Source organism: Oryx dammah, unplaced genomic scaffold (genome assembly GCF_014754425.2).
Source record: "Oryx dammah isolate SB20612 unplaced genomic scaffold, SCBI_Odam_1.1 HiC_scaffold_6, whole genome shotgun sequence".
NCBI lineage: Eukaryota > Metazoa > Chordata > Mammalia > Artiodactyla > Bovidae > Oryx > Oryx dammah.
Genome location: NW_024070190.1, coordinates 40,310,208 through 40,334,237, shown reverse-complemented (window position 1 = coordinate 40,334,237; position 24,030 = coordinate 40,310,208). Strand labels below are relative to the sequence as shown.

At 39.7% G+C, this 24,030-nt stretch overlaps 1 protein-coding gene across 5 annotated transcripts in view; it reads right to left on the bottom strand.

The window, feature by feature from the left end:
* Positions 1-6,313: 6,313 nt before the first annotated feature.
* The window catches only part of JMJD1C (jumonji domain containing 1C), a 322,162-nt gene continuing 304,445 nt past the window's right edge, over positions 6,314-24,030 (bottom strand). For all 5 annotated transcript variants that reach the window (XM_040242285.1, XM_040242287.1, XM_040242284.1 and 2 more), the window contains 4 exons: positions 22,413-22,552; positions 20,892-21,068; positions 7,455-7,586; positions 6,314-7,217 (listed from right to left, as the gene is read on the bottom strand). In XM_040242285.1, coding sequence (XP_040098219.1) covers positions 7,128-7,217; positions 7,455-7,586; positions 20,892-21,068; positions 22,413-22,552 — 539 coding nt within the window. In that variant the 3' untranslated portion in view covers positions 6,314-7,127. The remainder of the gene's footprint in view (positions 7,218-7,454; positions 7,587-20,891; positions 21,069-22,412; positions 22,553-24,030) is intronic.

Here is a 24,030-nt window from a genome sequence, read left to right as displayed (position 1 = left end):
GGCCAAGTAATACTACATTTTACAGCCATACTGACACGTGAGGTCATATCTCATTGTGGTTTTGATTTGCATTTCTCTCACTAGCAATGTTGAGCATCTTTTCATGTGTCTGTTGGCCATCTGTCTTCTTTGGAAAAATGTCTTTTTAAATTTACTGTCCACATTTAGTTAATGATCTGTTTATATAGTTCAGATACTAGCCTATATTAGTCATAACACAAGTATTTTCTCCTATTCAGTAAGTTGTCTGTGTCAGTGGTTTCCTTTGTTGGACAAGAACTTTTGTTCATTTTGGTCTCACTTGTTTATTTTTGCCTTTGTTTCCTTTTCCTGAGGAGACAGATTAAAAAAAAAAAAAGTGATTTATGAGTGTTCTGCCTGTTTTCTTCTGAAAGGTTTATGACTTCTGGCCTTAACATTAAGGTCTTCTATCCCTTTTGCGTTTGCTTTATGTTGGGGAATGTTCTAACTTCATTCTTTCACACGTTACCTGTCCAGTTTTCCCAGCAGCACTAATTGAGGAGCTTAGTTGGCCATATGTGTTTGAGTTGGTTTCTGGGCTATTTTGTTGCATTGCTCTCTGTTTTTGTGCAGAGCTCTACTATTTCAATTACTGTAGTTTTGTAATGTAGTTCAGAAGTCAGGGAGCATACCTTTTGGCTTTTCTTTTTTCAAGATTGCTTTGGCTGGAACCATTTTTTATGTGATGTTAAAATTTTTAGGATCTTTAAGACCTATTTTCTAAAAGAAATTGAGGCCCTGAAGGTGGGAGTTATGTAAACTTGCATACCAGATTGGCAGCAGAGCCAAGGAGAGAGGTCTAGACTCGCAGTCCTGGGCCGCTTTTCCTGGGCCGCGCTCGGGTCGTCATTTTCTTACCATGGCCCAGCGGCCTGGTCATTCAAGTTCCTCTCAGGCGCATACTCTCTCACTGCGTCCCCGCTACTGTTCCCCAAGAAGTTGGAGACCACCCATTGAAAGCTGAGCTCATCCTTAAAATCACTTGTAGAAATCGTAATGTCCACTTTCTGTAGTTCCCTTTTCGTCTTTGAGTTGTGATTGAAGTTTTAAAAGATGAACAAACCCAGAGTGAGGCAGTCTGCTACAGGGTGTATTTACAACCTATTTGAAAAGAGGTGACCTGTGGTAACAGTAACAGCTATTATTATTTACTGGATCATTCTAGACAGTAATCTTTATCATATTTTGTCATAATCCTAGTGTAGCCTAATTGAAGATCTCTGCCAGAATGAGTGGCAAGACTCTCAGGATTTGTCCACCTTGTCCCAGCTGGAAGCCTGTTCTAAGTCACCGACCAATGGTGCCATCTAGTGGATGGTGAGAAACTGATTCTTGTTCCCTTGGAGTTTTTGGTGGGTTGCAGATGAACATGAAATCATTAGTTGGTGTCTAGTAAATCATTCTGTCAAGAGTGGTTTTGCATTTATGAATAAGCCAAAAAAGTTAAAGGTGTGCTATATGAATACAGGCCCCATATATTTAGTGAATACCACTCTCCACTAGTACTACAAAATTATAAATATTGCCTTCATGAAAGTAGTGATGTGGTCAGAAGATGGGGAGATGGCTTCCTAGGTAAAGAACAAAGGCACACAGTTAAGAAATGGCAAGGAGGAACTGAGTAATCTTGGGAGGTCATGGCAAGGCACGTGAGGAAATACTGGGCAGCTCAAACGAATTGTCCTTGCCCATTTCCTAGGAGTGAGGGGGCCAGGGTCAGGTCCTGGTCTTGAAGAATGGAAAATACTTGGGTTATGTTTTCAAGGCTAGGATTTGCTCAGTAGCCAAAAGGGTACTGGTAAGCTGGGGCGTTTTTATGGTCCTCTGTGTGGTAGACATTAGGGGGGCAGGGGAAACTTTTTTCAGTATGGCAGAAAAATGAGAGCTGGAAGACTCAAGACACAAATGAGATTGTCTTGAAAGCTACCAAGTCCAGGGAGAAAAAGGATACAGTACAGTTTAGATACTTAATGACCTCATCAGGGGTTTCCAGAGGTAAATGAGAGTTTTGAGAAAGAGGTTAGGAAAGGGAGGCTGTAGAGATTTGAGGAGCCAGATGACTTTCAGGCCTATCTTCCTGGAAGTTGATTCTCCAAATAAGTCTTGGTACTGAGAGTATACGAAGTCCCAGGGCCTCCTTTGCTACCAACAGGTTCTTCATGGGCTTCAGATCATATTATTTCCCTGTTCTTATGAGAAAACACCCGTGTTCGGGGAAGGGCCCAGGTATCTGAAACATGCTAATCACTGCTGCAAAATTTCTTTAGTTTCAGGGTGAATAAAAACTAAAAGTTGTGTGGAGGCAGTAATAGGGTCACAGACCAATTTTATTTAAATAACCAATACTTTTGAGTCTTGTGGTGAATTCTAGAAGGACATTGCTTTGGTCTTTCAGGTTGAATATAGTACCTGAATTTAAAAAAATTTAAAACAGACTCATTTGGCACAAAACTGGCAAAAGAATGAATAGGATCACAGTTCAAGACAGGGACTTGGACTTTGGTGTAATTTTTCAGCCCAGCGGAAAAATAGCATTGCCTTTCCATGGTTGTGTTCAGTTGCACAGTTGTGTCTGACTTTGCTACCCTTTGGACCACAGCCCACCAAGCTCCTCTGTCCATGGGGATTCTCCGGGCAAGAAAACTAGAGTGGGTTGCCATGCTCTCCAGGGCATTTCCCAGGCCTAGGAGTCGAACCAGTTTCCTGCACTGCAGGCGGAATCTTTGCCCACTGAGTCATCAGGGAACATAGCTCATTAATTGTAAAATATAGGAAACAGTAAATCTACTTGTGGGATTATAAAGCTACTAGAAATATTTAGCATTACATACTGTTTGGTTTTTCCCAACTAACATACCTGTTTTTATATAACACATGATCTATGCTCTGTAAAGCAGAATAATACAAAAGACAGACTTGTGGGAAGTAAACCAACAGTGGCCATCCCCTTTTACCCTCAGTCCTTTATACTGGTTGGTACTCGAGTATCTTGATAAATCAGGAAAACACAGATGATGCAGGTTTTAATTCCTGTGGTTTTAAAAAGTAATTTCAGGACGACTTAAGTGTTCATCCCTGTCTTACCTCTTAATAAACCCTTTCCCCCAGAGTTTAGACAGTAATGGAACTGATAACTGGTTGAAAAGATGTGAATGGGACGCCAAGACCAAAATCTGGACTCCCGTTAACTCAAGTGCCATACGTGAAAGTGGAGTACAGTAGGCCCTACGCAGTACCTCAGAGATCCACTACCCAGGATGGATCCCTGACTCGAGATTCTAATTTCTGGAGCTTGTAAATTTTTTTTGTTTTTAAAACACATAACCATATGTCTCCAGGCTCAATTTAAGTCGGCTTACCATTGCAACTTTAATTTCTCCTCAGGGAGGGTGTGTGACAGGGTGAACAAGTCATATGGTAACCAATTAACAGATGTTTCAACTTTTTTACTATTAGTCCTAGAATTTCTGAAATTCTGTAGCTTCACTGGATTTTGAAAGCTTTGATTCAAATAATCTTTTGTTGTACAGTCACGTCAGCTGTTTTAAAAATGCAGATTTACCCAAGCATGATTAATATATAGGGAACAATTTGAACATGTTTGGTTAAGTGGGAATTCTGACTGCAGGAAAAACCCTACTGAAGAGTGTGGCACCTGAACTATCTCCGTGGTACTGAGCCACACCCGTCTACATCTGGCACTAAAACGTTTCTTCTAGTTTCAGATAACCTCCTCCTACCTCTTGACAGTATCTCCATCACAAGCTGTAACCCTTCTGATGCCCACTTCCAAAGCCAGCCTCCGGTCTTCAAGGTAAAGTGCCACGCTTGCAGTGTTAACCTGTTTCTTAAACATCTAACACATGTAAAACCAGTACTGCCTTTTAAAAATGTAGTTCTGATAAAGGGTGTGAATGTTATGCCCACATTCTATTTCCCCCCTCCTTTAAGTCCCATGGTTTTTATGGGACTTCTTGCAAGGTGCTATGATTTTTAGGAATTGTCTATTATAATGGGATTCTGTCTCCTTTAGTAAAAGGTTATAAGGTGGAAATGCTGTAGGCTGGCTTTTTCCCTTTCCATCTGGAAAAAGTTTACTAACAATGTTTTGTTCAACATTTGTTTCTAAATAATGTTACATTTATTAGAAAATTTTGGTGAAAAGTTCCCATATATGCCATCTGCGGTTACTAATTTCCAAATGAACCACTGGACATCTTAGGCTGGCTAAAGTTTCAGCTGATTAAGAAAAGCACCTGGCGATCAGTGTCTCCAGGAGTTAACTATAGAACAGGGGAGAAGAGACTACACTCCCTTGCCTGTGACACACCCTGGAAGATGTCTATTCAACTCTCTCTTCCATGGGGATTTGTGATATTCACCTCTTAAAATGGCAGTCCTAGAAGCAGCTCCAAACCCTCTGCTCCTTTAGAATTTGAGTTTACTGATTTTGTAAGTCATTGTTGAAAGTATGTTTGATGTCTCAGCTAATGTGTCCAGGGAAAGGGGCTAGAAGGCACATTACAATGTCCCCGACTTTCACTGCCAGGCTCGATCAGGTTCAGCTTTTGTGTAGGGATTGTAGTTTGGTTTACAAGTGGCTCAAGCAACAGCAAGAGAAGCAAAAACCTTTTGGAAGAAACTCACCAAAGACTGGGCTCCCGGCTGACTTCAGGGGGCCAGCAGGATAGTCTACTCAAGAATCAGTATCTTGGGCTTGAAATTAATTTCACATCTAAATTAAATCTGATGGAATATACGAAAACATTAAGCAAAAGGTAGCACTTAAAAAGTTGAGGCACTTTTTGAAAAATGGTATTAAAATATAATAAACTTACAAAGGCTGTAGTCATCAGCTCCTTTATCTCCATCTTTAAACCACTGGCCCTGCAGTTATCATCCATACCATTAACCCCTGTGCCAGGTAGAGTATTAATGTGAAATGTAACTGCTCACATCCTGGCTGAAACTTTCCTGGAGCAGAGAGTGACATAGCCTAAAATGGTGGACATGAGCAACAGAGTAAAAACTAGCCACTTGCCTACAAGGTCATAACTTAGGCTACTGTTTTTTTGTTTTTTTGTTTTTTTTTCATTTTAAATGATGTGCTTTCAGCTGAGAAAAGGTCATGCCTTCAACATCCTGCGGGTGTCAGTGGAGGGCTGCGTTTTTTTCAGTAAAACTCAAAAGGTTAGGAGTATAAGCTTCAAGCAACCAACTGATAATCAGTTCAGTCGCTCAAGTCGTGTCCGACTCTTTGCGACCCCATGAATCACAGCATGCCAGGCCTCCCTGTCCATCACCAACTCCTGGAGTTCACTCAAGCTCATGTCCATCGAGTCGGTGATGCCATCCAGCCATCTCATCCTCTGTCGTCCCCCTTTCCACCTGCCCCCAATCCCTCCCAGCATCAGAGTCTTTTCCAATGAGTCAACTCTTCTCATGAGGTGGCCAAAGTATTGGAGTTTCAGCTTTAGCATCATTCCTTCCAAAGAACACCCAGGACTGATCTCCTTTAGGATGGACTGGTTGGATCTCCTTGCAGTCCAAGGGACTCTCAAGAGTCTTCTCCAACACCACAGTTCTAAAGCATCAATTCTTCGGCACTCAGCCTTCTTCACAGTCCAACTCTCACATCGATACATGACTATTGGAAAAACCATAGCCTTGACTAGACGGACCTTTGTTGGCAAAGTAATGTCTCTGCTTTTGAATATGCTATCTAGGTTGGTTATAACTTTTCTTCCAAGGAGTAAGCGTCTTTTAATTTCATGGCTGCAATCACCATCTGCAGTGATTTTCGAGCCCCCCAAAATAAAGTCTGACACTGTTTCCACTGTTTCTCCATCTATTTGCCATCTGATAATAATAGTCGTCAGCTATTAAAGCCAAGACTCCAAATTAATGCAGCTACCAAGGTTGCACAGTAAGTAACAGAACTCATATTTAATCCAGGTTGAGTGACTTCAGGCTCTTCCCTGCCTGCCTCCTTGTCTCCTCACACCCCAACTGTATGTTAGCAAGTATCTCTGTAGTGAAAAACACTTACTTGAAATTGTATAATCTCATAATTATGACGTATAAAATGTATGAGTTCCTCTGTGCAATAAATTTGTTCACAAATAACATACTGGAGTTTTCCATATTCATCAGCTGGGCCAAAGGACAAGAAACGCGAGGCACTTACCTGCTTCCGGGAGAGGACACTGTACCACAAGAAAATGCTGGTAAGTCGCCTTGATGATGAAGCCCCCAGAATACAGACAGCAAGAGGGAGAACACTTACACTAGCCCATTTTTGATAAAGTCCTTTTAATGGAAAATGTAAAACCCCTCTCAACTTTACAAAGCCATATGTAACACTTGCACTTTAACAAATAAAAGCAAGCCAATGTTTTAAAAAAATACATCATTAAATGTATATATGTATATATTTACATAGCATATTAAGTTTAATATTTAGCTTTAAAAGTTCACATAAATTTTACCAAAATGAGACAATTTTAAATAAATTACACCTTTTGAAAATGTTTAATTGTACAGTCAATAGCTTCAACAAAATATTGAAGTGTCTGTAGTATCTACTTTATATACTTTATATTTTACAAATTTTACAATTATTTGGCAGTAATTTTCTGATTATGACATGTATGCTGTGCGATTCAGCAATTTCCCAAATGCAGGCAATAGCTGGTGTTTGTGTCCTATTCTCACAGTAACTGTCTCAATGTAGTGAAAAATATCAGTTATTTTAGTAAACTGTACAAGGTCACATTTACACTTGATCAACAATATAGCATAGAATTTTGTATTTTTTTTTCCAAAAATAAATACATCATTTTAAATCTGGCATTTTCACAAACATCATATACACTATAATACAAAAACAGCTACGAATTGCTGCTTTTAAAATTTAGCTTGTTTTAATATTGAATCACAGGAGCTGTGACTTACGCTATACTGCTGTGGTGTCAGTAACAAGTAATTACTACATAGAGAATTTCTTGGCACTGATGGTTTTATGAAACTGAAGTCAGTGTACATACATATCACTGTCTAAGAGTAATTCCAGTTCAATGGTCTAAAAACATTAAACTGGACCACATCTAATTTTCTTCCATAGCCTCTACTTCATCTTCATGTATCTTCAAAGCTCTCACCATTTCCTTGACTGCATGATACAAGATATTTTTAACCTGAAAGAGATGTTGTATTTCTCATCACTTCAGCAGGAGATAAAGTAACAAATGAAAACTGCGTCAAGTTTTAAAACAAACTTAAGCCAAAGTTAAAATGAGTCACACAATTAAATACTGGTTTGGTTGGTATTGTGACAAACCAGGCGATGACAGCCTAAGCTGTTGTGCATGTTTCATAACTCTGAATATAAAAAGCCTGCAGAACAGGAAGTGGTTAGAAAACTCATCTCTTACCTGTAGTTTATCATCATAATTGATTTCTTCCTTCAAAAGTCTTAGTTCTTGTGTTAAATGAAATGACTGCACGAGATGTTCTGGAGACACAAAGTCTTCAGTTACCTGAATACAGCTGTGAAAATTCTGTACCTATTCCCCAAACAGAGTAAAACAGAAGTTTCAGGAGGTGGGAATAAAGAGATGCAAAGTGGTCTCTTAACAAGAGACAATTCACCAAAGAACTTATTTTCTCCAAAACATCAAATGCATTTCAAAGTGGAACACCACACTTTATGAGAAGGTTTATCACTGAACAGTTTCATGTAACGTGACTTCATGTAAATAGGATATTTTTAAATGATGCAAGAAAAAGAACTCTTCCAGGAATCCTTCAGAGAGGCTGATAATTGGATCCTAATTATCAATTTTGTCAAGGTAGATTTTTGGGTGTTAATTAAGAACAACAAAAACAAACCGCTGTGGAGAAGGGAATGGCAACCCACTCCAGTATTCTTGCCTGAAGAATCCTATGGGCAGAGGGTGCCTAGCGGGTTATAGTCCATGGGGTCGCAAAGAATCAGACATGACTGAGCGACTAACAGAGTCCTATGAATTGGGAATTATCAAATTAAAATTTAAATTAGCCTACTAAATATAATTTGTTTCATAATTTTATCATCATATATATCTAATCTTTTATTAGATAAATATGCTTAAATATTGTCTTGGGAAAATAGTTTTTGAAAGTATAATTGAATGCTAACTGCTGCTGCTAATTCACTTCAGTTGTGTTCGACTCTGTGTGACCCATAGACGGCACCCCAGGCAATAACACTGGAGTGGGCTGCCATCTCCTCCTCCAATGTGTGGAAGTGAAGTTGCTCAGTCGTATCCGATTCTTAGCGACCCCATGGACTGCAGCCTACCAGGCTCCTCCATCCATGGGATTTTCCAGGCAAGAGTACTGCATGCTAACTAGGAAAGCACTGATCATTTTACAGTTATCCTTAGTTAAAGAGTGTAGCTAAGTTATATGTAAGTACTCCTATACTATTACTGTTAATATAGATACAGAAGTAGTAATAATAACAGATTATTTGGATCAGAGACAGGCAAGCTATGTCCAGCAGGCCAAATGTGGTCCACCACTTGGTATATGGCAAGTAAGCTGAGAAGGTTTTTACACTTTTAAATGATTGGGGGGGGGGGGGAATTTGTGACATGAATATTGTATGAAATTTGAATTTCAGTGTCCATAAATAAAGTTTTATTGGAACTTAAACCAACCCTGCTGTATGGAAGGTATGTTTTCCCAATCAGTGCAGTCAATCTGGATGTCTGGTGTTGCTCCTTTGACTTACAGCGTTTGGTCATTTCACTGTTAAGTGTCGTTTCCTTTAATCTACTCTCTGGTGTAAAACTTTGATTATTTGTGAGGAAATGTGATGAAAACTAGTTCCAGAAAGATCTTCTGACCACACAGTTTTAGAACTCTCCTAGGATTTTTTTTGTGTGCCTTTCTTTCAAATCAACCAATTAAAGACATCCTTCAGTCTCTTGTGTTATCAATACAACCGGTTTCTACTAGTTCTTTTTCTCTTGAGTAAATGGTTTCACAAGAAGCCAGTCAATATCATGTGTTATTTGTTCAGCATGTACAAACTGACTCTGCACTTTACAATTTCTTTAGAACTGCTTGACAGAGAAAGGATCAAGCTTATCCAATCTGGATTATTTCTATGCTGTAACTCAAGTGATGCTAAAAGATATCATAAAATTCCTGGGAAAGGAGAAATAACTGAAAAACTAAGCATTTATATTTATTCTCATTTTTTAAAATATGAAAATAAATTTAACTGAGAGAACTGTGAGGGGGGAGATAGTAAGTGGGAAATAAAGACTGTGGAAAAAAATCTGATAAGAGTGATGAAATTCCCAAGGGGCTGGAATTTCTCTTCTGGGCGTAATGACCACCTGAACGGCTGCAGATGTCTTTATTCTTTAACTCAAGCACTGTGCCTCTACCGGTAACTAGACGGCACGTATATATTAAACATTCTCTTCATGCAGTCATTAGGGTGTTGGTCCCTCTGGAGGATGCACATAGTGGGTGCCTCACAGTGTCAGCATTGCAGGACAGTCCCAGTGAGTCTTCATTATGTGTCTGCAGAACAGGTGCTCTATTTCACAGAGCAGGAAACTACGGGCAAGAGATCAGTGCCTGTTCCAAGGTAAATCAGCCAATAAATGGCAAGTCAACAGGAACTCAGCTCCCGTGATCTCTTGTGTAGCAGAGATGCTTTAAAATCCTGCATTAACTCAGTCATGCCAACATACAGTCTCCAAATGCCCTGTCCCATCTTACATTCAGCTGAACAAGCTGTGGGGAGTAAAGTCAGTTTTTCTGAAGTTTGAGCCTTTAAATTTTAGCATGTGAATCTTTAAAAAAAAAAAACACTTCTCATCAATATTCTAGTTTTGTTCATACATCATTTGCCGTCCCCACCCCACCCTTTTCATAGTCCTCTAGACCTTTGAGCATATTTAAGATAACTGACTTGAAGTCTATGACGAGTCAGTCTGATGTCTGGCCTTCCTCTGAACAGTTTCTGTTGAGCTATTTTTCCCCTGTGAAGGGGCCATCATCCTTTACTGTTTCTGTGTATGCTCGAGGACTTCTGGTTGAAAACTGGGCATCTAAACATTATAATGCAGTAGCTACAATCAGATTCTACCCCTGCCGGAGCGTGCTGCTGTTGACTAACATGGGTTGTAGTCATCCATTTGTTTTATGATATTTCCAAACTACTTTTGCAAAGACTGTTGTTTTGGGGTCTGGTCACTGACGTCTGTGCTAGGTTATCTAAGGTGTTTGAGATTTCCTTAAAGACCAAAAACCGCATACCCTTTTCTTCATTAAGCAGGCCCCTGTCCAATGTGAAGTTTTGAAGTAGATTCTAGAGCTCTGAAAAAGTTGATTCTGTTGGTCTTAGCCAGTTTATGGTTGTTTTAAAAGCACTCTTAGACGATGACTATTTCCTGATGACCTCAAATTGATATTTATAAATTGCTTAAAGACTTTAGGGTTAAGAGGCAAGGTTTAGTTTTAAAGCAGAACATATGTGAACTTCCCATTCCACCTACCCCTTTCTGGGCCATCTTGTGAGTCATTTTACATTTCACTTCCTTGGTAGACTATCTTAATTCATACTTGCCTTCAAGGATCAGTTGTAATCATAAGTAGGTAATGTTTAGAAAATGTAACTTTTGTTTTCATGGTAGGAAAGTTATTATCTTAACAGTGATTTTTGTCTAAGTCCTTTTAGTCATAAGAATGCAGATAATTTACAACTTAGGAATATTATTAACTTACTGTGAATGACCAAACACAAATCAATTAAGCAATTAAGGAAAACATTACCAGTAAAGATTCTGTTAATTTAGAAAACAAAACAAAAAAACGGTTGCTGTTTAGAACTAAAAGCTACTCTAAACCTCAGGATACTAGAGCTGAGACAAAGTAAATCCTGGAGGTCATGATCCATCTGCCTTGTCCAAGGATATACAAACACAGGGGTTTCACAGACTCAGCCATATTTGCCAACAGAAGATTTTTAAGCCTGCAATTCTAGAGTAGTTCTTAGAATATGAGGAGGGCTGCTATGACACTTTCCTTCAGCTTGCCAAGATATACATCTGAATGCCCCTGCTGAGTCACCTGCCTCCCTCCCTCCCCTAGCCCCAGGCCTTTAAAGTGTTCACTGCTGACAAAGAAAAGTATGTTGATTCTTCTCTAGCACTGCTGGACTGTCAGTTCATGTGCTATCATTTGGTTGAAAGCTTCCTTATTGATAGATGCCTTGGGTTTGCCAGGGCTATTTGTGCAGTTCTTAAAGCATGGTTCCCAGACAGTAACATCAGAGTCACCTGGAAACTTGTTAGAAATGTAGAATTTCAGGTCTTTCCTCAGACCCACTCCGGGCTTAAGGTCTAGCATTGTGTTATATCAAGCGCTCCAGGAATTCTGGTGTATGCTATAGTGTGAGAAGCATTGACTTAAGCTCTGGGGTTATTTTTAAGGGCTATCTGTGGTTTGGTGGAAGTGTTGAAGCCATCAATGAAAAGTTTTCAGGACTTAGTTCTAAGGACTAAATAAGTTGTAAATAATCATGCATCTTAAGTCCAAGTTACACTGTGAATGGAGTTTGTACTTCCTTTTAATTCTCTGTAAAAACCACATTACCACCACTTATGAGTCATGGCCAACACCCTTCAACAGAGTGCAAATAACTGCACTGTCATTATCACACCATGTAAAGGAAGGAAGGTAGAAATGCTTGCAATTTTATGCCAAAATATGCAGTAGATAAGTTTTTGTTTTGGAACACTCAACAATTTAGTGGCAGAGCTCAAAATAGAATTTGCCAGTTTAGGTCACAGATGCTGCTTCAGTCTATTTAAGCATAGCATCTTAAGTAGGAGTATGTGTATATATACAGATCAGATACAAGTGCGCAGAGATGCTAAAGCACAGTGACTTCTGAACTTTAAACAGGATTATTCTGCCCACTATTTTGAGGAAAAAAAGACTATTCTCTTCCCTCTCTCCCTCTAAAGAAAGTACAAGCAGTAGAGAGACTTTTACACTCATGGACTCTCTATGGTTCTCTGCTAATAGTGAATGCCTCTAGGGTAGAGGAACTGAGGGCAAAAGTGAGGAAAAGACTTAATTTTCACCATGACCCTTGTGTACTGTTTGAGTTTTTTAAAATCGGATGGATTACATTTTCAAAAGAAAAAAAGATTTAAAAATAGCTGGGCTTCCCTACCTCAGTTGGTAAAGAATCCACCTGTGATGCAGGAGACCCCAGTTTGATTCCTGGGTTGGGAAGATCCGCTGGAGAAGGGATAGACTACCCACTCCCGTATTCTTGGGTTTCCCTGTGGCTTAAGAATCCACCTGCAATGCGGGAGACCTGGGTTCGATCCCTGGGTTGGGAAGATCCTCTGGAGAAGGGAAAGGCTACAGCCTCCAACATTCTGGCCTGGAGAACTCCATGGACTAAGTCCATGGGGTTGCAAAGAGTTGGACACGACTGAGCAACTTTCACTTTTTCCTAAACAGTACTGAACTGAATGTCCACATGAAAAAACCACCTCAGTTCACAAGCACTATGTACAAACATTAACTAAAAAGTAGATAACAGACCTAAATGTAAGACAAACAACTATAAAACTTCTAGAAGAAAATTTAAGAGACAGTTTTTTTGATCTTGACCTAGCCAAAAATTCTGCAGATACAACAAAAAAAGTTGATCAACTGAACTTCATCAAAAAGCACTCTTTGGAAGACACTATTAAGAAAATGGAAGGATAAGTAAGCTGCAGATTGGGAGAAGATATGTAAAAACTAAAAAGCACATATCAGATATAGGACTCTTACGTAGAGCAGATAGACACCTCCAACACAGTAAAGGAAAAATAACCCAATTACAAAAATGTATATATAAACGCATTGCAAACACTTCTCCTATTCTTTGGATTACATTTTCACTCTCTTAATAGTGCTTTTTAATGAACAGAAACTCTTAATTTTAATATATTCCAGTTTATGCATTTTGAAAAAAATGGACAAATATTTAAACACACATTTACCAGAACATATTTACAGATGGCAAGTAAGCACATAAAAAGATGTTCAACTTATTTAGATATTAAGAAAATGTAAATTAAAGCCATAATGAGATAACAATGCATACATTCAAATACTTAAAAACAAAACTGCTAGTAAATAGAGGAAATGGAACTCACATGTACTGCTTTGGAGGATGGAAAATGGTATAACCAACAGTATCTTATCAAGTAAATCATACACTCCTCCCAACTGCTGCCCTTGGCCTCGGGCTCGGGGTGGCGCCTCAGGGTCACGGCCCCTGGCCTCGGGTGCGAGGTGGCTTTTCCCGGCTGCCCCTGACCTCGGACGCGGGGTGTCTCCTCCTGGCCGCCCCTGACCTCGGACAAAGGATAGCTCCTCCCGGCCGCCACCCCTGACCTCGGACGCGGGGTGTCTCCTCCCGGCTGCCCCTGAGCTCAGATGCGGGGTGTCTCCTCTCGGCTGCTGCCCCTGACCTCGGACACAGGGTAGCTCCTCTCGGCCCTTCCTGCAATGTGAGGAGCCACCTCGCGCCCGAGGCCAGGGGTGGCAGCTGGGAGGAGCCACCCACGCCTGAGGCCAGGGCCGACAACCCAAGGAGCAGTGGCTGCGCAGGCACAGGAGGGCCTAGAGGAGCTATCCCACGTTGAAGGTCAGGAACAGCGGCGGTAAGAAGATACCCCTGTCCAAGGTGAGGAGCAGCTGCCGTGCTTTGCTGGAGCAGCCGTGAAGAGACAACCCACGCCCAAGGTAAGAGAAACCCAAGTAAGATGGTAGGTGTTGCAAGAGGGCATCAGAGGGCAGACACACTGAAACCATACTCACAGAAAGCTAGTCAATCTAATCACACTAGGACCACAGCCTTGTCTAACTCAATGAAACCAAGCCATGCCTGCGGGGCAACCCAAGACGGGCGGGTCATGCTAGAGAGGTCTGACAGAATGTGGTCCACTGGAGAAGGGAATGGCAAACCACTTCAGTATTCTTGCCTTGAGAACCCCATGAACAGTATGAAAAGGCAAAATGATAGGACAGCAAAAGAGGAACTCCCCAGGTCATTAGGTGCCCAATATGCTACTGGAGATCAGTGGAGAAATAACTCCAAAAAGAATGAAGGGATGGAGCCAAAGAAAAAACAATACCCAGTTGTGGATATGACTGGTGATAGAAGCAAGATCCTATGCTGTAAAGAGCAATATTGCATAGGAACCTGGAATGTCAGGTCAATGAATCAAGGCAAATTGGAAGTGGTCAAACAAGAGATGGCAGGGGTGAACACTGACATTCTAGCAATCAGTGAACTAAAATGGACTGGAAGGGTGAATTTAACTCAGATGACCATTATATCTACTACTGCGGGCAGGAATCCCTCAGAAGAAATGGAGTAGCCATCATGGTCAACAAAAGAGTCCAAAATGCAGTACTTGGATGCAATCTCAAAAATGACAGAATGATCTCTGTTCGTCTCCAAAGCAAACCATTCAATATCACAGTTGTCCAAGTCTATGCCCCAACCAGTAATGCTGAAGAAGCTGAAGTTGAACGGTTTTATGAAGACCTACAAGACCTTTTAGAACTAACACCCAAAGAAGATGTCCTTTTCATTATAGGGGACTGGAATGCAAAAGTAGGAAGTCAAGAAACACCTGGAGTATCAGGCAAATTTGGCCTTGGAATGCGGAATGAAGCAGGGTAATAGAGTTTTGCCAAGAAAATGCACTGGTCATAGCAAACACCCTCTTCCAACAACACAAGAGAAGACTCTACACATGGACATAGCCAGATGGTCACACCGAAATCAGACTGATTATATTCTATGCAGCAAAGATGGAGAAGCTCTACACAGTCAACAAAAACAAGACCAGGAGCTGACTGTGGCTCAGATTATGAACTCCTTATTACCAAATTCAGACTGAAATTGAAGAAAGTAGGGAAAACCGCTAGACCATTCAGGTATGACCTAAATCAAATCCCTTATGATTATACAGTGGAAATGAGAAATAGATTTAAGGGGCTAGATCTGATAGATAGAGTGCCTGATGAACTATGGAATGAGGTTCGTGACATTGTACAGGAGACAGGGATCAAGACCATCCCCATGGAAAAGAAATGCAAAAAAGCAAAATGGCTGTCTGGGGAGGGCTTACAAATAGCTGTGAAAAGAAGAGAGGCGAAAAGCAAAGGAGAAAAGGAAAGATATAACCATCTGAATGCAGAGTTCCAAAGAATAGCAAGAAGAGATAAGAAAGCCTTCTTCAGCGATCAATGCAAAGAAATACGGGAAAAGAACAGAATGGGAAAGACTAGAGATCTCTTCAAGAAAATTAGAGATCCCAAGGGAATATTTCATGCAAAGATGGGCTCGATAAAGGACAGAAATGGTATGGACCTAACAGAAGCAGAAGATATTAAGAAGAAATGGCAAGCATACACAGAAGAACTGTACAAAAAAGATCTTCACGACCCAGATAATCACAATGGTGTGATCACTCATCTAGAGCCAGACATCTTGGAATATGAAGTCAAGTGGGCTTTAGAAAGCATCACTACGAACAAAGCTAGTGGAGGTGATGGAATTCCAGTGGAGCTATTTCAAATCCTGAAAGATGATGCTGTGAAAGTGCTGCACTCAATATGCCAGCAAATCTGGAAAACTCAGCAGTGGCCACAGGACTGGAAAAGGTCAGTTTTCATTCCAACCCCAAAGAAAGGCAATGCCAAAGAATGCTCAAACTACTGCACAATTGCACTCATCTCACATGCTAGTAAAGTAATGCTCAAAATTCTCCAAGCCAGGCTTCAGCAATACGTGAACCATCAACTCCCTGATGTTCAAGCTGGTTTTCGAAAAGGCAGAGGAACCAGAGATCAAATTGCCAACATCTGCTGGATCATGGAAAAAGCAAGAGAGTTCCAGAAAAACATCTATTTCTGCTTTATTGACTATGCCAAAGCCTTGGACTGTGTGGATCACAATAAACTGTGGGAAATTCTGAAAGGGATGGGAATACCAGACCACCTAACTTGCCTCTTGAGAAATCTGTATGCAGGTCAGGAGGCAACAGTTAGAACTAGACATGGAACAACAGACTGGTTCCAAATAGGAAAAGGAGTACGTCAAGGCTGTATACTGTCACCCTGCTTATTTAACCTATATGCAGAGTACATCATGAGAAATGCTAGACTGGAAAAAACACAAGCTGGAATCAAGACTGCTGGGAGAAAAATCAATAACCTCAGATATGCAGATGACACCACCCTTATGGCAGAAAATGAAGAGGAGTTAAAAAGCCTTTTGATAAAAGTGAAAGAGGAGAGCGAAAAAGTTGGCTTAAAGCTCAACATTCAGAAAACGAAGATCATGGCATCTGGTCCCATCAATTCATGGGAAATAGATGTGGAAACAGTGGAAACAGTGTCAGACTTTATTTTTTTGGGCTTCAAAATCACTGCAGATGGTGATTGCAGCCATGAAATTGAAAGACGCTTACTCCAACCTAGATAGTATATTCAAAAGCAGAGACATTATTTTGCCGACTAAGGTCCATCTAGTCAAGGCTATGGTTTTTCCTGTGGTCATGTATGGATGTGAGAGTTGGACTGTGAAGAAGGCTGAGCGCTGAAGAATTGATGCTTTTCAACTGTGTTGCTGGAGAAGACTCTTGAGAGTCCCTTGGACTGCAAGGAGATCCAACCAGTCCATTCTGAAGGAGATCAACCCTGGGATTTCTTTGGAAGGAATGATGCTAAAGCTGAAACTCCAGTACTTTGGCCACCTCATGAGAAGAGATGACTCACTGGAAAAGGCTCTGATGCTGGGAGGGATTGGGGGCAGGAGGAGAAGGGGATGACAGAGGATGAGATGGCTGGATGGCATCATGGACTTGATGGACGTTAAGTCTGAGTGAACTCCGGGAGATGGTGATGAACAGGGAGGCCTGGCGTGCTGCGATTCATGGGGTCACAAAAAGTTGGACACGACTGAGCGACTGAACTGAACTGGAATGAAATCATACACTTATCCTGTGACCAGGTTGGTATTTACCCAACTGAAATAAAATCTATGTTCATACAAAAACCCTTATGGAAATGTGGCTTATAGTGCCTTTGTTACTAATCAAACTGAAAATAACACAAATGTTCAATTGGTGAACGGATTACAAAACCAAGTGACACATCTAAGCTTTGAAAATCTTCCCGGTAATAACAAGAAGCAACTACTGATACACCATGGATGAAACTCCAATGCATTATAGTGACTAATAAAAGTCACACTCAAAGGCTACATATTATATGATTCCAATCATATGACATTCTTATAAAGGTAGGGCTACAGGCAAAGAAAATAGTAAGTGGTTATAGGAATGTCAGGGAGGAGAAGAGAGAGTGAAAGTGGGGGAGAGGTAAGTGCAACATGATAGGAAGTCCAGAGAGAAACCCACACACCTATGGTCACCTAATCTATGACAAAGGCAAGAATATACAGCGGAGAAAATACAGTCTCTTCAATGAGTGGTACTGGGAAAACTGGACAGTTATATGTAAACAAATGAAACCAGAACCCTCCCTAACACCGTATACAAAATTAAACACAAAATGGATTAAAGACCTAAATGTAAGGCTGGATACTATAAAACTCTTAAGAGGAAAACACAGGCAGACCACTCTCTGACATAAATCAAGATCTTCTATTTACCTCCTATAGTAATGAAAATATAAATAAATGGGACCTCATTAAACTTAAAAGCTTTTGCACAGGAAAGGAAATCATCAACAAAACAAAAACAGAACCCTGAGGACTGGAGAAAATATTTGCAAACAAAGCGACTGACAAGGGATTAATCTCCAAAGTACACAAACAGTTCGTGCAGGCCAATAATGAAAAATAATGGCCCATCGCCATTTGGGGATTGACCTAAACAGACATTTCTCCAAAGATATACAGATGGCCAAAAGGCACATGAAAAAATGCTCAACATCACTAATTACTGGAGAAATGCAATCAAAACTACAATGAGGTACCACCTCACACTGGTCAGGATGGCCACCACCAAAAAAATGTACAAGCAAAGGCTGGGGAGGATGTGGAGAAAAGGAACAGTCCTATACTGTTGATTGGAATGTAAACTGGGGCAGTATGGACGTTCCTTAAAAAACTGGAACTAGAATTATTGTTGTGAGCCAGCAATCCCACTCCTGTACATATATCCAAAGAAAACCATGATTTGAAGAGATACACGCACCGCAGTGTTCACTGCAGCACAATTTACAACAGCCAGGACATGGGAACCACCTAGATGTCCACCGACAGAGGAATGGGTAAAGATGTGGCACGCATGTAAAATGGACTACTACTCAGCCATTAAAAAAAAAACACACACAAAAAACCAAACTAACTTGCAGTAACATGGGTGGACCTAGATTATCATACTGGGTGATGTTAAGAGAAACACAAATACTGTTATCACTTATATGTGTAATCTAAGAAAATGGTACAAATAAACTTATATACAAAAAAGAAATAAGAGTCACAGAGGTAGAAAACTTATGGTTACCGGGGGAAAGAGAAGGGGTGAATTGGGAAACTATGGTCGATATATACACACTGCTGCTGCTGCTGCTAAGTCACGTCAGTCATGTCCAACTCTGTGTGACCCCACAGACGGCAGCCCACCAGGCTCCCCCGTCCCTGGGATTCTCCAGGCAAGAACACTGGAGTGGGTTGCCATTTCCTCCTCCAATGCATGAAAGTGAAAAGTGAGAGTGAAGTCACTCAGTCGCATCCGACTCTTAGCAACCCCATGGACTGCAGCCTACCATACCAGGCTCCTCCGTCCATGGGAGTTTCCAGGCAGGAGTACTGGAGTGGGGTGCCACTGCCTTCTCCATATACACACTACTACATATGAAACAGGTAGTAAGGATCTACTGTATAGCACAGCAAACTCTACTCAATACTCTATAATGACCCACATGAAAAAAGAATGTAAAAAAGAGTGGATATATGTATAACTGATTCCCTCTGCCGTTTACCCGAAACTAACATTATAAATCAACTGCACTCAATAAAAAACTTTTAAAAAGTTGGAGAGGACGTAGGAGGAGGGAATTTTTTGAAGCAATGGCAATGTTCTTTATTACCTAATTACACATTTGTGAAAATTCACAGAACTGTATAGTAAAAAAAGAGTACATATACTATATATAAATTATACCTTTAAAAAATGCACTGTCCAGTTTGACTTTAAAGAAAATGAATTTTGGATAAGCTGAGTATGTGAATAAGGATTTTCAAGGGAACCTGTTTTGTGTTGTTAAGTAATTACTTATAGTTGCAAAAATATTTACTGTACTATTCTCTTCAACAGACTGCTCTTTTCAGGGCATTTTACATTTGGATAAAGACTAGCTATTTTCTGGGCTTCCCTGATGGCTCAGACAGTAAATAATCCACCTGCAATGCAACAGATGTTCAATCCCTGGGTTGGAAAGATCTCCTAGAGAAGGGAAATGGCTATCCACTCCAGTATTCTGGCCTAGAGAATTTCACTGACAGAGGAGCTTGGCAGGCTACAGTCCATGGGGTCACAAAGAGTTAGACATGACTGAGTGACTTTCACTTTACTATCTGTTTTCTGGTAAGAGCTTAGAAGGCCAAGAATGATATGTGGGGTGCATCCCAATTAAACATGAATCATAAATGACACATCTTTGAAATTATTCTATTAAGTCCATGGGAAAATAAAAACAATTTAACATCCTAGAGGAAAAAAAATGTATAAGTGTAATTTTTTCTCTAGGATGTCACTGTAGAGAAAAAGATACAATGATGATTATATCTTACTACCATAAATGCTATTTAAGAATGATAAATCTAACCCTAAACTTGACATCTTAAATACTCCTTCTTATCACTTAAGGAGTATTTGTGGCTATTATAACAGTGTCATAAATATTATGCAGGCAGTAATCATGTATTGGTATAAAATGTGGAAGATTTCCTTGGTCAAAAGACACACATCAAATACATCTCAATACACCTTTGCCCAACTCTGAGACAAGCCAGCTTTCTGGATTCCCAGGTTGCCTTTGTACTCTTGTTACTATGAGGGCTAAACTGCTCCCTGGTAGCTTCAGTCTATTTATAGAAACCCCAATGCATGCTTTTAATCCAAACCTTCCACATCACTGTCTATTCTATGCCATTCTTCCAGGTGCCACATGGAAGAATGGGCCAAGCCCCAGAAACAAAAATTAGGTGTTTAGTTTTAAGTTTTGTGAATCAATAGCTATAAAAATTATGCACCATCTTTCTTTGGACATGCTACTGTTATTTAGCAAACTAAAGGAAGGAAGTCATGTTAGCAAAAAATAGGAAGGAAACATAGTGAAAGCCTGAATTATGGAATTGTCTATCCAATAATTCATTTTATTCATATTTGGTGCCTTAGAAAATGTATCATCTCTAAGACCTGATACTCTCCCCTTCTGCTGTTAACTCTCAACTATTGAGAACTGAATATATATAGTAACTTTCTTTTTTTCCCTAAAAAGTCTTTAAAATTAGACTTCAGCCCACTAAATCAGAAACAACACAATGGAAATCTGGTTCATATGAATACAATTTACAGTCTCAAAGTATTTAATGATATCAGATCTCATCAAGCACTGAAAAGCTGTTTTCTTAATGAAGGCATACTAGTGTAGGTCATTCTCCTCCTTTTGTCTTCTTTGATCTATATTTAACTCAGGACAGGTTCTTTCTGGTTCAGTAACAATGTGCTACAAGTAACTCTCTGTACCTGATGAAGCGCTCCTGCCGGTAAGACAATGGCATCACCGAGGAACTGAATAAGAGTGCAGGTTTTGACTCCATACTCCTCAAGCAGTCTTTGACGAAGCTTTTTGTTCACATACCAACTCTGGTCACGTATTGGATCATGTTCTGGTAGAACTTCAAGGCCTTGTTCTTTCGAAATCTGAAATATGGATTACAATTAAAATATACACCCCAATTTAAGTAAAGGAAATGGTAAATCCTATTCAACTACATTTCATTTTCTTTACAATAAGTCTTTTTTCTCAGAATCTTCTGGAATGATGATTAAGCTTAAGTTAAAGAAAATCATGTTCTACAATTGGAAAAGCAAAAGGATATGAAACTGATGCAGACTGATGTAATGTTAAAAAAGTAGATTATACTCCTTTCTCATCTTCTCCTTTCACTATGATGTTTTCTCTTTTTTAAAAATAGTAATAATGATCAGTTATTTTCCCCAGTTTTTTGGCTACACCACGAAGTTTGCAGGGACCTTAGTTCTCTGACCAGGGGAACTGGACTCATCCCCCGAGCAGTGGAAGCACAGAGTCCTAACCACTGAACTGGCAAGGAATTTGTTGACAATGAGGTTTTCATCCATTTGGTTCCTTCCAGTAATTTTAAGAGTATAACACAAAGATGGGGGGAAAGGTTAGTTTAGTAGCTTTCTTCCAAAAGCCAAACCATTTGTATATATGAACTTCATAGATATTTTTTGATGCTATTCTTTTTTTAAGGTAGGTACAAAGATAAATACCTTATATTGCTAACCTTCTAACCCTTGAGAAATGAATTTCAAGGAACCTTTTGACTAACAAGTGAAATCTTCTGCTTTAAAAAGCATAATTTATCATATTAAGACTGGTAGGTGGTTCTGGGATAAGATAACAGTTACAGGGCCATAGCTCCTTCACTTTTATACGGACCAAAGACAACCCTTAGTTCATTCAGAAAGAAGAATAGGAAAACCAGCAACTATGGTCCCTTAAAGGAAATCCTTATCATTACAAAATTCAGAAAATATTGAGAGAATGGTCTAAACTAATCTCAAATCAATGTGTCACTTTTTAACAAGTAAATTAAATGTACAATTACTCAAAATGTCAACCTATTCAAGTACAACAGAGCAACCAGATATGACAGAGTAGAATTACTCCTTAGGTCATTAGCCAAAAATATCAACAACATTAAAAAAAAAATCTGCTTTCTTCACGTTTCTATGACATATTAAATTTTATATTCTATAATTCCAGTCACTACTTTTCACCAAGGGTAACATGTGATTCATTAACAGGTTCTTTTAAAGAATACTAGTAACTGAGAAGAAACTGCCATTCAAATTCCTCAAGAGAAAGGAGCTTTTGATTTTCAATAACGAAAATTTCCATCCTCCTAAGTAAGTTATTTCATCATCTTATCCTGCTGAATGCCAATGAGGTTACATTAAAAATTAAGTCTTTGTTCAAGGTGAAGAGAAAACTATGTATAGAACCTAAAATTATACCTTCTGAAGAAATTCCCGTATCTTGTCAACATCTTTCCCAGCATAAATATGCCACAGAGCACCAGGTATTTCACTTGAGTCCTTCAATCGTTTTCTTAAAATGTCATCCAAATCTTCTTCCTCAAATTTCTTGAGTATTCCTAAAACGCAGAATATTTTCATACTGGTCAATAAAGACTACCAGAAAGTCAAGTGGCCTAAGACTGACCTCTCAGAGAAGCAAAGGGCCTGACTAGACTGGACTCTCAAACAGGAGATAAACTCAGTCATACAAGAAAACTGTGATGACTACAAGAGCAGAGAACACTGACCTGGGTACCTGGGGATAGTAACGTTCCCCAGTTCATTTGCTTTCCATAAACCAAGGACAGGAGAAAAAACTCAAGGACCTTTACTCAAACTTGACCACCTTTTTTCTTCTTGTCCCAAACTATGGTCATAACGATGTTTTACACTCACAGCATTTCATAACTTTCAAGGCCTTTTCTGACCACTATTAGGCAAGGATCATAATCTCTATTTTACAGCTGAGCAAAAAGATTCAGTGAGGAGAAAGGATTTGTTCATTCCCATGACTAATGAATGGCAGAGCAAAATGTCTCATTTACTATTATTGATTAATCTGTAATCAAATGCTAATACTTCAGGTGCTATGATTGAGGATGTATCAGGCCATTCTGCTAATATGTTGACAAATTAAAAACTGTGCATATATATATATATATATGTGTGTATATATATATATGCTGCTAAGTCGCTTCAGTCGTGTCCGACCCCATGCAACCCCAAAGACGGCAACCCACCAGACTCCCCCGTCCCTGGGATTCTCCAGGCAAGAACACTGGAGTGGGTTGCCATTTCCTTCTCCAATGCATCAAAGTGAAAAGTGAAAGGGAAGTCGTTCAGCTGTGTCCGACCCTCAGCGACCCCATGGGCTGCAGCCTTCCAGGCTCCTCCATCCATGGGATTCTCCAGGCAAGAGTACTGGAGTCAGGTGCCATTGCCTTCTCCATATATATATATATATATAAACAAATGTTAATCTATGAGTGAAGTATATGAATATCATCATTTTCAAACTGCTGATTTCACTACAATGAACATTTTAAAGAAATGTTGTAACAGAAAAGGAAATCTATTGCTTAACACAAAGAATATATCAAATGTTTACTAAAAGGCTGGGGATTAGTTAAGACTTCCTGGAATAAAAGAGGCTATTAATAAGTATAGGTAAACAAGAATATCACAAGTGCAATCATACAAGCTAAAAGGATGCACAAAGACTAGTACAGTCCTCAAATTTTTTTCTTAGTTTTTATTTTTGGCCTCACTGTATAGCAGACATGTGGGACCTTAGTTCCCCAACTAGAAAGCAAACCAACATCCCCTGCATTCGAAGCATGAAGTCTTAACCACTGGATCACCAGGGAAGTCCCCTGTCAAATGTTATCTTTAAACGAAAAAGATAAAGAAAATTGTTACTGCTCTGTGAATTTTTAAAAGCTACTACAAAGAATACATCACGTTTCCTACTTTATGACAGTGAAATCACAAGGACAAAGATGACTGTTGGAGCAGAAAGGTTTACACTTTAATAAAGACCTTGATCTATGTTTTG